Here is a 12,662-nt window from a genome sequence, read left to right as displayed (position 1 = left end):
CACAAGAGAGTGAGTGTGCCCTGTGTGGCTGAGCACCTGCTAGTTGAACTCTCAGATTTGTCCACACTCAGTTTCCAGCAGTTCATCCATAATTCCCTGCCTGGCACTGGTTTCCAAGGAGGTTTCTGCTTTGGTAAGTTATATTAGTCTTTATCTCCAAATTCAGGAGCAGTATTTTGCTTTTGCTTATGACCCCATTTTTTTTTTGATGGATCTGAAGAGTTGTTGGTTTTCATTTGTGCAGACAGCAGTGACAACCTCTATGCTGTTCACACTGGGCCACAGGCCTTAAGCTTTGCTTTTCACATTCAGGTCTTTAAAAAATATTTAGCCAGGCACCAGGGACTGTAATCCAAGCTACTCAGGAGGCTGAGATCTGATTTTCACAGTTTGAAGCCTGAGCAGAAATGTATGTGAGACTTTTAATCTCCAATTAACTATCAAAAAACTGGGAGTGGAGCGTGGCTCAAGTGGTAGTATCAGTGTTGAGTAAAAAAGCCAAGGCCTTGAGTTCAACATCCAGTACTGGCAGAAAGAAAGAAAAAGAGGAAGGAAGGAAGGAAGGAAGGAAGGAAGGAAGGAAGGAAGGAAGGAAGGAAGGAAGGAAGGAAGGGAGGGAGGGAGGGAAGGAGAAGGGCAAGAAGGGAGGAAGGGAAAGAGAGAAGAGGGCGGGGAGAGAGAGAGGGCAGGAGGGAGAGAAAGAGAGAGAGAGGGCACGAGAGAGAGAGCAAGGTGTCATCTGAAGCTAGTCCTAGGCTAGTTGCCTAGACAGGAAAGGAAGTCAATTCTGAAGCCCTTTGCTGAATATACATGGTACTCTCCGCTGGCCATCACATTGCTATCATCCCAGGAGGAGTGTTTTGGTCCTTGTCTCCTGCTCTGTCCTTGCCTTGGGAAAAAGCCTCCTGTGTAAGCCCCTGACCTTAGGGATTTAGGAGGGGGGGTAGGGAGGACACAAGAAGAGAGAAAGCAGGAAGTGGCGCTGTGGCTCAAGTGGTAGAGCGCTTGCCTTGAGCTGAAGAGCTGATGGACAGCGCCCAGGCCTAGAGTTCAAGTCCCACGACCAACAAAAAAAACAAAAGGGGGGGGTCTCACAGACTTTCCTGCCCGGGCTTGCTTTGAACCTCAATCCTCAGATCTTAGCCTCCTGAGTAGCTAGGATTACAAGCGTGAGTACCGGCGCCGGGCCCTGAGGTCTTAGCCAGGTGCCCATGGCTCACACCTGTAATCCTAGCTACTCAGAAGGCTGAGATCTGAGGATCACAGTTCAGAGCCAGTGTGGGTAGGAAAGTCAGTGAAACCCTTATCTCCAATAAACCACCAGAAAACCAGAAGTGGAACTGTAGCTCAAGTGGTAGAGCGCTAGCCTTGAGCTGAAGAGCTGAGGCACAGCATTCAGGCCCAGAATTCAAGCCCCATGACCGACCAAAAAAAAAAGAAGAAGAAGAAGAGAGAGAGCAACCAGGGTCTCCAGATGCTGGCAGGAGGAGAATGGAGCAGCTTTCCTGGAGATGTGAGGAGCCTCAGTAGCCAGCACACCAGCTACTGTGTATTGACAATGCACAGACCTTGTTTTCTTGGGCTCCACAGGGGGAGCCTACAGTCTAACTGTGGCCAGGGTGGATGGTGGCCTGCTCATTGTACAGATTGGACCTGTGAGGTCGAAGCCAGTGCAGTGACATGGACATGGACATGGACATGGACATGGGTCACTATGGTACTGTTCTCATATCCTGTATAAGGAGGTGCCCCTCAGCCTCTATATGGCTGTGTGACACTGGGGACTCCCCCACTTGTTAGATGACCAGGAAAAGGATTAAGAGGCAGCCATTTATATGTGGTCCTTGTCAGACAAAAACAGGGCATTGTCATAAATGTAAAGAAAACATCTCTGAGCATACTTCATCGTTGTTTGGCAGGATGGAGAGGCAAGTGTGCAGAGTGGATGTGGGTATCTGGCATTTGCAGCACTAAGGTGAGGGGCTCTGGCATTGGGTGTTGGGGGGGCACGCATGCCAGGAAGGAGGTCCTGAGGAGGAGGTTCCTGGTCACAGGAAGCCCGGGATGAGGCACAGGCTCAGCCCTGCCCTGATGAGTGCACAGAGAGAAGAGGGAGCCTTTGTGCGATCTCCAAAGTCGTGATGCGAAGGGCAGCAGCTGGTTCTGGCTAAGGATGGACATGGAGCTTGGGTGTGTCCTGGACTGGCACAAACCAGCTGTGTTTTCCGGATGTTCACCCAGCTCAGTCATCTGTTGTTGGCATCTGTGGGTCACATCGGGTTGCAGAGGGGTGGGGAATGTTCAGGTCTAGGAGTGAGTGAGTGAGTGTTTAGTCCTCCAGAGCTTTTTTTTTTTTTTTTTGTCCGTCATGGGGCTTGAACTCTGGGCCTGGGTGCTTTCTTTGCGCTCTTCAGCTCAAGGCGAGCGCTCTATCTCTTGAGCCACATGAGCCACAGCACCACTTCCAGTTTTCTAGTGGTTCACTGGAGATCAGAGTATCACGGAGTTTCCTGCCCAGGCTGGTTTTGAACCGTGATCCACAGATCTCAGCCTCCTGAGTAGCTAGGATTACAAGTGTGAGCCACTGGCGCCCAGCCCTCCAGAGCTTTAAAAAAATTTTTTTTCACAGTACTAGGGTTTGAACTAGTCTGCTTACTAGTTGCTTTACTGCTGAGCCATGCCTCTTTTTTTGCACTGGTTATTTTTGAGATGGGGTCTCACTTCCTGGGCATGTGTCTAAACTGTGACACTCCTATTCTTCGATTCCCTCTGTAGCTGAAATGTCAGACATGTACCACCATGCTCAGTTTTCTTTGTCTCACAGAATTTTCTGACTGTAACATCAAGCCTCTTCATCTTAGCCCCTAGGTAGCTGGGATTACAGATGTGAGCCGCTAAGCCTGGCAGGAACCTTTGAATAAAGATTTCTGTGGTCAAGTCAGTGAGAGAAAGATGTCACCTCACACATTTGCCTTGGAGACACAGGATACAGACAATTGTGCCAAAGGCCCTAAGAAGTCTTGCAGTGACAAAAAATGAAAGAAACATTGTTTTGCCTACTGATAACCTTTGTTTTTTTGTTCCCCAACCTCCTTTTATGACTAATGTTCCATAATTTCATGCATTGAAGCCCTACGTCCATTACCTTAGACTGTACCTTATTTGGAAATAGAGTCAGTACAGATGTAATTAGTCCAGTTAGGATGTGGTCATACAGAGGTAGGACTGATGCCATTATAGAAAGGGGAAGTCAGATCCTGAGAGATGCACAGAGGATTCCATCAGATGATGAAGGCATTGGAGCAATACATTTATGCACCAAAGATCTGGAGCCCAGGGCTTAGAGCAGGAGAGAGCTTCAGAGTCACCCATATTTTCTTGGCTCATGTCTATAATCCTAGCTACTCAGGAGGCTGAGATCTGAGGATCATGGCTCAAAGCTATTTCAGGCAGGATAGTTTGTGAGATTGTTATCCCCAAATAACTACTAAAAAAAAACCAGAAATGGAGGTGTGGCTCAAGTGGTAGAGTGCTCAAGGATGGTTGATTGGAAAAGCTAAGGAATAGCACCCATGACTTAATTTCAAGTTCCAGTACCAGCAGAAAGAAAGCAAGAAAGGAAGAGAGGAAGGAAGGAAGGAAGGAAGGAAGGAAGGAAGGAAGGAAGGAAGGAAGGAAGGAAGGGAGGGAGGGAGGGAGGGAGGGAGGGCGAGGGAGGGAGGAAGGAAAGGAAGAAAGAGAGAGAGAGAGAGAGAGAGAGAACTCATAGTAATCTCAACATTCTGTTTGGTGTGGAAGTTACTGTTTCCATGCATTGCCTAGATACAAATTAGAAGTATGAATGGGCTGTGTGGTTGTAGTGCCAGCTACTCAGAGAACAAGGCAAGAGGATCTCTTGAGCCCTGGTATTCTGCCCAGCCTGGAAACATGTTGAGACCCCTATCTCAAATAAATATAGTAAACAAATAGGCCCACTCTCCTTCAGTCCCTTCTGGGATCAAAGGTGGGAAATAACAACTTGGTTAAACTTTAAAATAAATAAAAGTAGCTTCAGTGCAGGCCCTCTGTGTGGTCATGAGTGTGTACCTTCTGACTGACCTTGGTCCCAGCCTCCCTCAGTGGAGCCCAATTTGGGACTGAGTAGGCTAGGAGATTGGACATCAATGGCCTGGGGGTAGTTTCAGCCAGTTAGTAATTTACAGCATGAAATAAAGGTGTCACATGCACAGCTTATTCTAAAAAGATCTGCTGGTGAAGATCTGCTGGAGAGAGGATCATTTTTGTCCCTAGGGGACAGTTGTAACCCCCATTTGCAGAGTGGAAGGTCCTTTCTTGAGTGGAAATGCCCACTTAGAAACAAGCCAACACAGCTGGATTTTTGCTTTTACTCAAGCTTCCTGGACATCTTTCAGCTCCCCAGAAGAAGAACCTCTGGACTCATCCGTAGCCCTTCTGTGGATGGACAAGGCACCTGACATGGCTCTGAGACTGGCCTTCAGAAGAATAGAAATGCAGTACGTTGTCAAGCAACTGCAGGTGCCCACAGGAGAGGGCCAAAGTCCAGTTGGCAGATTTTGTTATACAAACAGCTGGCCTGATAGGAAGCTGATGTGGGCCCTGGACAGGCTGGTGAGGTGCAGGGCAGAGGAAGGGAAGACTGGAGTGGCAAGGAGGAAGTGGGATGTTATGGGCATCAGGGTATGGGGGAGGCATGGAGGCAGAGGGAAGAGCAGAGGAGAGAAGCTATTGCCATCAGAAATCACCAAGGATTCAGAATCCAAACCTTGAGGGGCAGCTGCTGGGGTGAGGGGCGCTTGGCAGCCGGCTGTGGGGAGCCTGGTTCTCTGTCCATACCACCCTGGGATCAGAATCACCTTGCCAGGACTTTCTGGGTGCCAGGTCCCACTCTGTGGCATTTACGCACTTGACTTTATCCAAACAGTAGAGGGGACTAGGATAGCCAGCCCCCCTTCACTGGTGGACATCCCCGGTCTTCCATGCAGCTGATAAAAGCACCTGACTGGAGTAGGATCTGCTGTGGACACGAGGGACAGGCTGGGCCATGGGGTGTCATTCTGGTGGCTAATGGCACTCCAAGAGCTGGCAGCAGGCGTGGGGCTGTGAAGGCTGTTCTGTTGGTCCTACTGTGGGCACCAGTTTGCTAAGTTCACCCCAAAAAGCTGTGGGTATGACAAGGCAGTGGGAACAACTGGAGAGGGCTGTAGTAAGTGGAGCAAGGTCTGGTGAAACAGACAGGGCCATGTGGGAGGGGCCAGTGGGAGCTCTGGGTAATCAGCAGCAGGGGCTAGGTTCTGCTGGAGGTGGTTTGGGGGCAGCCCAGTTCAGTGCTTTTAAAAATCCAGAGCCAGACTTTTTGTGAGGGTTAGCAGGGCTGGGAACAGCAGCTGGGAGGAGCAGTCTATCATAGGGTGGAGGAGCTGAAGGGACGTGGGAAGAAAATAGGTTCAAATGGGGTTCCTGTGGATGCACCATCCTCTGACCTCTTTCTTGCCATTGATTTGGGTGGTGGTCTATAGAGATAGGGTTCCTCTCCCCCCAGGGCATTTCTCATTCTTGGGGGAGGCATCTGCCCCCAGACAACCCCCTGGCAGCTCACAGAAACAGGCCATGCGGTTCCAGGGCTCTGCTCCTGCTCAGATCTAATTCTTCCTCTTCTCTCTCAGGACCCGTTTCCTTGGTACTGTTGAGCCCGCTATAAATGAACAGTGTTCTTGAGCCTTCAGCAAGGCAAGGACTCAAAGAGTATTTTCTTGTTTTAATTAGCTTTATTTGATTTTAAAAGCCTTATAACATGCTTGGTGCCTGGGGACCTCAGGATCCGAGCAAGTTACTCAAATCACTTTCTACTAAGTTCGTTCAGAGGAAGACATCCCTCCCACACCAGGCAGTCCGCAGGTAACTTTGGTGTTCAGACAAGGTTCATGGCTGGTCTCCAGCAGAAACTCAGCTTGGGATGCCCAGAGCCCTTTCCCTGCCCTGATGTAGCTGCCACCCATCCTCCCCACCTATGCTTCCGGAAAAGCAAAGAAGCCTTCAGCCCTCTATGGGCTCCACATGGAGTCCCAGGCTATTCATTCAGTTTCCTCTGGGTCTGACCAGAGAGGTGCAGCTTCCATCCCCCAGAAGCCTGTCTACCTACAGGGGAAAGCCTTGGCAAGTTGCCTCTCATGCTGGGCCTCCAGTGGGTTCCACTCCTTGTTGGATGGCTCCAGGTGTCCCCTCCTTCAGGGATGCTATAGGGAGCCCCCTCTTACTGACCCTCTCACCAAAGACTAGCCAAGTCTTCTCTCACTGACTTTTTTGTAACCATTCTCATCCTACACCACTCAGCTGCACAAGGGCCCGAGCGCCAGCAATTCCATTGTCCACTGCCAACCTGTGCCACTTTTTGGTCATTTCTGATTCCTGTGTCACAGGCTCAATGCTGTGCCTGGCAACAAGATCCAAGGCTCTTGTTGGGCCCCGCCTGTGGAAAGCCACGTGGGAGGGGCAGAAATGTGTAGATAAATGACTCTAATCAAGAGAGAAACTTACATGAGACCCATGTGGGAGAATACTAGAGGATGTTGACTTTCTGTAGGGCCTTGGAGAATGTACAGGAGTTGTCCTGCAGCAGCAGGCACAGACTCACATTGTATACCAGAGACCTTTGTCTCCATAATTGTGGGTTCTAGAGGGCAAAGTGCTCTGGGCCCACCAGGAAGATGGTAATGTCATTGTCCTTGGAGATATCAGGGACTTAGTTGTGGCCTGCATGGCATATGCCAAATGTGTTCAAGGCCCTTCCCAGAGGTGTCCTGTGATGACATCTAGCAACTAAAAGTGCCTCTGGGGAAGAAGAGAAGACAGACGGGTGAGCCAGGTGCCTGCAGTGGGAGGGGGAGGGTCTTTATGGAGAGGGGCTGTTCTTGCATAGCTTCGGAAGGACAGAAGAGGTGGGGCTGAGATGCTGGATGCAAGGCACAGTGACAGGACCTTCCTACCTCACCACCTGGCAGCCACCTTCTCCTTCTGGGGGTATCTAGGTCACTGGATGGAGACCCTGTCCTCTCCTCCTCACAAAAGCCACTCACTGCCCTGGCCTGTGACAAAGAGTCAGGCCTCCTTTACCTCTGGGCTCTACCTACAGAGTTGGTTGCCCCATTCTGTGCTTGCCACCGTTTCTGGCACATGGTGGGCAGCCCAGTGCCCCACTTACAGTTCTCCTTGATCTCTTCCTTCTTCAGGACCTATTCCTGCCTCCTTCCTTGTTGTGCAGCTTCACTGACCCCTGTTCACCTCCCCTGATCCATGCCAAGATAGATAGCTTCAGAGCCTTCTGCAGAAGTAAAATGAGTGTTTGACCTTGGCAGCCCCTGACCCACCCACCTGCTGAAAGCCTCCATCATTTTGTTCCATGCATACACCTTGTGCTGGGGAAGGTTGTGGCACACAGCTGTTACTTGTATTCTCACTGGGGTCTGGACATCAGCTGAGAGCCTGCTCTTTCAATGGAGGAGGGGTAGTGGATGTGTGGGCTCCACCTGGGCACAGTGCCTGGCATCTCAGGTCATCAGAGACAGTGATCCTGCTGTGTGGATCACTGAGGCTCAGCCCTCCAGTAAGATCCATCCCATGCGCCCAGCTCACTTCAGGACCTGGCTGGGGATGCTGCCAGCCAGGCTGCAGGCACTCTGGGCTGTCAGTACAAATGGCCATTCAGGGCCAGAGCAGAGGCTCTCGGCTCTGCAGTCCACGGATGAGCAGTGGGCAAGAGTGGGGCAAGTTTCTCCCTAGTGCCAGGAGGCCCTTCTGCTCTGACATACAGATGAGGGGCTGAGATGTGCATGCAGGGTTTTGGAAGTGAAGGACAGATGATCAAATCAGAGCAGGCAGAAAGCCCAGGCCATCTTCTTCCCCATGCTGTCTCCCAGGAACAAAACCTGTGCAAACAAAAACAATCCCCTCTCTTTACATTTTTCTTCAACAGGAACATTTTGAGAATGTAACTGACACATTTAAGTGAAAAATGTCCAATGGAACAAAAGGCTTCAGAGTGAAGTAGTGTGACTTCCCTACCTCCTTTCCCCTTCTGAAAGCCCCTGCAGCCCTGGGGCCTGGTTGAATTTAAAAAGCAAGGTACAGCAGGGTGTGGTGGCTACACCAGTAAAATCTTGCATTTAGGAGGCAGAGGCAGAAGAATCTTGAGTTTGAGACCAGCTTGGATAACAGAGGGAGACCCCATCTCAAAACAAAACAAAAATGTAGCTCAGTGGCTGCTCACATCCCTGATCATAATAACCTGAGTCAGTTGGAAAAGATTGAATTAGATATAGTGTGAAGATTTATTTTTCCCAAGAAAGCAAGAAGTACATTTTTACAAAGATTCGCCTTAATGGATTGTACCAAAAAAGAAAACAAGTTCATTGTCAACCACTGTGTTCTATCCTGGGTCCTTGCGGGACATCCCTCAGGCCATCCCAGCCACAGGGGCATCAGAGGCAGTGCTCTGAGTGGGTGTCAGAGGAGGTGGGCACTTGGAGAGTACAGACAGGTCACTGGTATACCAGGGCTTGGCTTCCTCCCTCCTGGGCTCCAGTCTAGGAAGAGGAATGCCTCTGTGGGCCATGATCAGGGCCTCCCTTGATGGCCTCTGTCTCTAACCCATATCCCTAAGCTCTGATTCATTTTGTTGACACATACTGGCTGTTGGTATGTGAATGTCACCCCCTCCCCAAGACTCTATACCAATACTATAACCTAGGGACAGTGGAGGGTCTCATGGGACCCTCTCTTCTAGCCTTGCAGTTTAATTCCAATACAGCTGGGCTCTGGAACTGGTGACCTGGCCTTCCTAGGGTATCATGGACCTGGTATGGAGCACCTGAGGGTACATTCTGAAAGTTTGTAGGGCTGGAGCCTCATCCCAGCTGATTTACAGCAGAGTCCATAGGTTTAGCTGAAGTTGAGTGGTATCCCAAGGGCTTCCATTCCAAGATCTGCCCCAGAAGTTGGCCCTTGTCTTGCTGATGACCAATGGGGTGGGGTAGGAGCCATTTGGGAGGGACACAGGCCTTCTTTGATCCCTGGCCAAAGGATCCCTGTCCAGCCCAAGGCCTGGCCAGTGGCTAGATGCTGAGTGTTTGTAGGAGATTAATTGGCTCTCTCTTTCTCCCTGTCTGTCTTTGTCTCTTACCCTGCTTCCTCCCCAGGGGGGCTTTCTCTGTGGTCCGACGCTGTGTCAAACTCTGCACCGGCCATGAGTATGCAGCCAAGATCATCAACACCAAGAAGCTGTCAGCCAGAGGTAGGGCCGCGCATGTCCAGCACAGCCACAGTGGGCGTTGGGTAGGGGCAGGGAGACTGATCCTGTGGATGGGTTAGCAGGTGGGGCTCAGTCTGATTTGGCTTCAGAGGTCATAGAGTGGAGGCTGCGGTGAGGGGGATGTTGGTGTCTTGAGGGTGTCTCTGGGAGTTTCTGAGGGGCATGGGGGCCCTTACCTTCAGACCCAGGATGACATTCACTGTCTGGTTAAGATTCTTGGAGCCTCAACTTGGTTTCCCCTTCCCAAGTCTCTGCCCCAGAGCTAAGAGGACAGGTATTGACTGTAGTAGAGGGGCCTCTTTCCCCAAGAAGGCCAAGGGTAATTACTGACTCAGAGCCTCAAGGAAATTGCAGGGCTGCTCTTGGTGTCTTCCCTCTGATAGAGTCCTGGCACTGGGCACTAGGAGGGGTGGGGGTAATGGAAAGCTTTGTAACTGAGTCTTCTAGGCAGTGGGAGGGCCTAAGGAGGCCCCTGTGGACTCACAGGGGTATGTGGCAGAGTCTGTGTGATGCTGGCCTTGCAGGTATCCTGAGCCCTGTTGGGGCTGAGCAGACAGATCCACTCTCCCAGGGTCAGGGGCACATCCTCTCAGAAACCAGAGTCAGTCTTCAGTGAGTTCCATGAGGATGAGACACAGATATGAGTGGGCTAGGTGTGGGAAGAGTCCCCAAGGGGGCTGGGATGGGGCCTGACGGGGCTATGAAGGCAGGAAGTGGGTGCCTCAAGATGACATTGCCACCTCACCTCTCTCCTCCCACACCCACCCTCCTCCCACCCCTCCTAGGACCTGGCTAGTGGCCCTAATGAGCATCCACACACAAATCCAAGCTAGTTGGGAGCCAAGGATCTAATTCTTCCTGACAAGGCCAGATGTTGAGTGTGAGCAACAATGGAACCTTCTCCAGTTGGCAAGTGTGTATGGGGGGTGAGGTCTGCAAGAGCTACTGTTCACAGCCCTGTGACCAGTCCAGGGGGCTCACACAGCTGGCCTGCGATGAATTTGAGTTCCTGCTGTGTACCAGACCAGCAACCCCCCACCAAGTATTTCTTCCTCTTGGGAACATTCCCTGAACCCAGGCAGGGGATCCTCCAGAACCTAGGGCACTCTTGTCCCAACTTCTACCCTGGTGCTAAGTGGTTTTCAGGGCTGGTCAATCTCTGTGTGAGTTCCTGGTTCACCAGGACCAGGGAGGGTGATGCTGTGCAGAGGCCTGGGTAGGGAATGAAGCCAGGCAGGTGCAAGCCACAGCTTTCTACTAGCCTTCGGATGAGGCAGAGAGATGCTTTTAGAGGTAGGATCCTGGATATCCCCTCTTCTGAGACCCTTCACGGGCTAGATGTCAACTCTGAGCCTGTGGTGGGCTCTGCTGGCCTCTCTCAGGCCTGGCTTTCTGACAAGGGTATGATCCAGTGCCTGGGGCTTTGAGTGACCTGGGATGAGTCCATGGCTGGTGCAAGGCTAGTTCCCAGACTGTGAATCTTATTCAGGTGACATCTCTGAGGCCTGGACATACCTCACCACTCACAGAACTCTACTGTGGGGAGAAGCTCTGTGAGGAGAAGCAGCCTTAGGCTGTGTGTGCATGCCTGTGTGTGTGTGTGTGTGCACATGCGTGCTCCTGTGTGTATCAGGCTGTGACAGGGTATGGGTGCATGTGTTCACGTTTAACTTTTTCAAACATTCTTAAATGTAGAGAAAAATGACACAATAAACTTCAGTCTATTTCAGCTGTTGGCCAGTCCTCACTTGTGCCCTAGACCTCAGCCCATCCTCTGACCTGTTTGTAAGTGCTTTGGTACCACAGGGTTCTAAAGACAATCACATACACTGTCTCAGCTAAACCCAGCAGTGGTTCCTGGATATTGTAAATCATGCAGTACTGTTACTGGTTCTGGGTTCTGGTTTCTAGTTATCAGAGCTTCATGGAGGGGTGCCTCTGGGTGGATGTCTGGCACTAGCTTTGGCTATCATGTTATGACTTAAACCCCAGTTTCCCCAGTCATAGAATAGGGCTAAAACTACACAAAAGTATGTGCAGTGGCTTGAGTGGCCCCATTCTCCGCCTTGCTGTCCCCCTTTCTTGACAGTGGTGACTCCCTGCTTCAGCAGGCCTTGTGTGGACAACTCTGTAGCATTCTGGTGGCACCTGCAGACTCCAGGCCCTTTGTGCAGCAATTTAGACCTTGGAATGTTTCTCCACTGACACAGCCAGCTCACCTGGAGGCCTCCCCAACTCCCATCCCAGAACCTAGGAACTCCACTCCATCGCAGAGCCCCAAACTCTCTGCCTGTTCGGTTCTGTGTTCTCCCTCCTATAATGCCCTTAAAGAGGGAATGTGGGGATAGAGTCTCAGAAAAATAATGAAGGAAAGTTCTAGATGCCTGTACCCCATCTCATATTTACACCAGAACCAACACGAGGACCTCACCTCATTTCTTCCAGCATCCCCATGACTGTGGGGTACAATATCTCTCACCCACTGCATCTGGGGCAAGAGGGAGCGAGCTCACTAGGCTCAGCTGTAGAGAGGAGACTGGCACTGCATACACCAAAGCCACGGCCAACCAATAACTGACAGTACTCAGAATCACACTCACTATGCCATAAGCTCGAACAGTTGGATTTTTAAATTTTAATACTTAATTAAATAGAGAATTGTGAAACATTCAAAGTCTGTGAATGTGCTAAATAATTAGAGATTATTGAACTACTGTTAACAAAAGCAGTTAGAGGAAAATTAATTGACTGGGGGGGGGGTAAAGAGATGATTAGGTACAGAAATCTTAGAAACATTTTTTTGTTATTGCCCCGCCGCTCATATTACATAGCTGCTCCTGGGTGGTTCCTTGTGTCTCCATGATGCCCTTCGTGGAGGTGAGCCTGCACATGCTCACTCCTAGTGCAGCTGCTCAGGAGGCAAATGCAGAGGTAACCCCTGGTGAGGCAACACATATGGGGGATCACAGGGATGGTGAGGGGGGGCTTCCCTGGACCACCTCTCCACTCTGAAGCAGGGACTTGTATGTGCCCTTATGGGGCCACCCTGCTGCTCCTCTTCCATCCTCAAGGTCAGCAGTGGGCCCACAGAGGCTGAGACCTGAGCCTCCCAGCTGGCAGTGAGGGTGGTCTCTGGGGTTCACCCAACTGGGGCTGACTGAAGTTCGGTTCAGTGAGCAACTCATAAGTAGGTGGGGGTGGCAGGTGAGGCAGACATCCCAGAATGGAGTGTCCATCACCCAGCACCTAACAACAGGTGAGGAAATCTGGCCGAGATCTGAGGCTTCCCTCCACACACAGGCCCTGGCCATTGCCCTTCTGGGCACCTGGCCTCCCC

General features: G+C 51.0%; 1 protein-coding gene across 1 annotated transcript in view; it reads left to right on the top strand.

Annotated features, from left to right (window-relative positions):
• Camk2b (calcium/calmodulin-dependent protein kinase II beta) overlaps nt 1–12,662 on the top strand; it is an 85,827-nt gene that overhangs the window by 32,524 nt on the left and 40,641 nt on the right. Inside the window, exon 2 of the mRNA XM_013032935.1 lies at nt 9,213–9,307. Coding sequence (XP_012888389.1) covers nt 9,213–9,307 — 95 coding nt within the window. The remainder of the gene's footprint in view (nt 1–9,212; nt 9,308–12,662) is intronic.

The sequence above is a fragment of the Dipodomys ordii genome, unplaced genomic scaffold, assembly GCF_000151885.1.
Source record: "Dipodomys ordii isolate 6190 unplaced genomic scaffold, Dord_2.0 Scaffold160, whole genome shotgun sequence".
Lineage (NCBI taxonomy): Eukaryota > Metazoa > Chordata > Mammalia > Rodentia > Heteromyidae > Dipodomys > Dipodomys ordii.
This window is presented reverse-complemented; position numbering and strand designations above follow the sequence as displayed.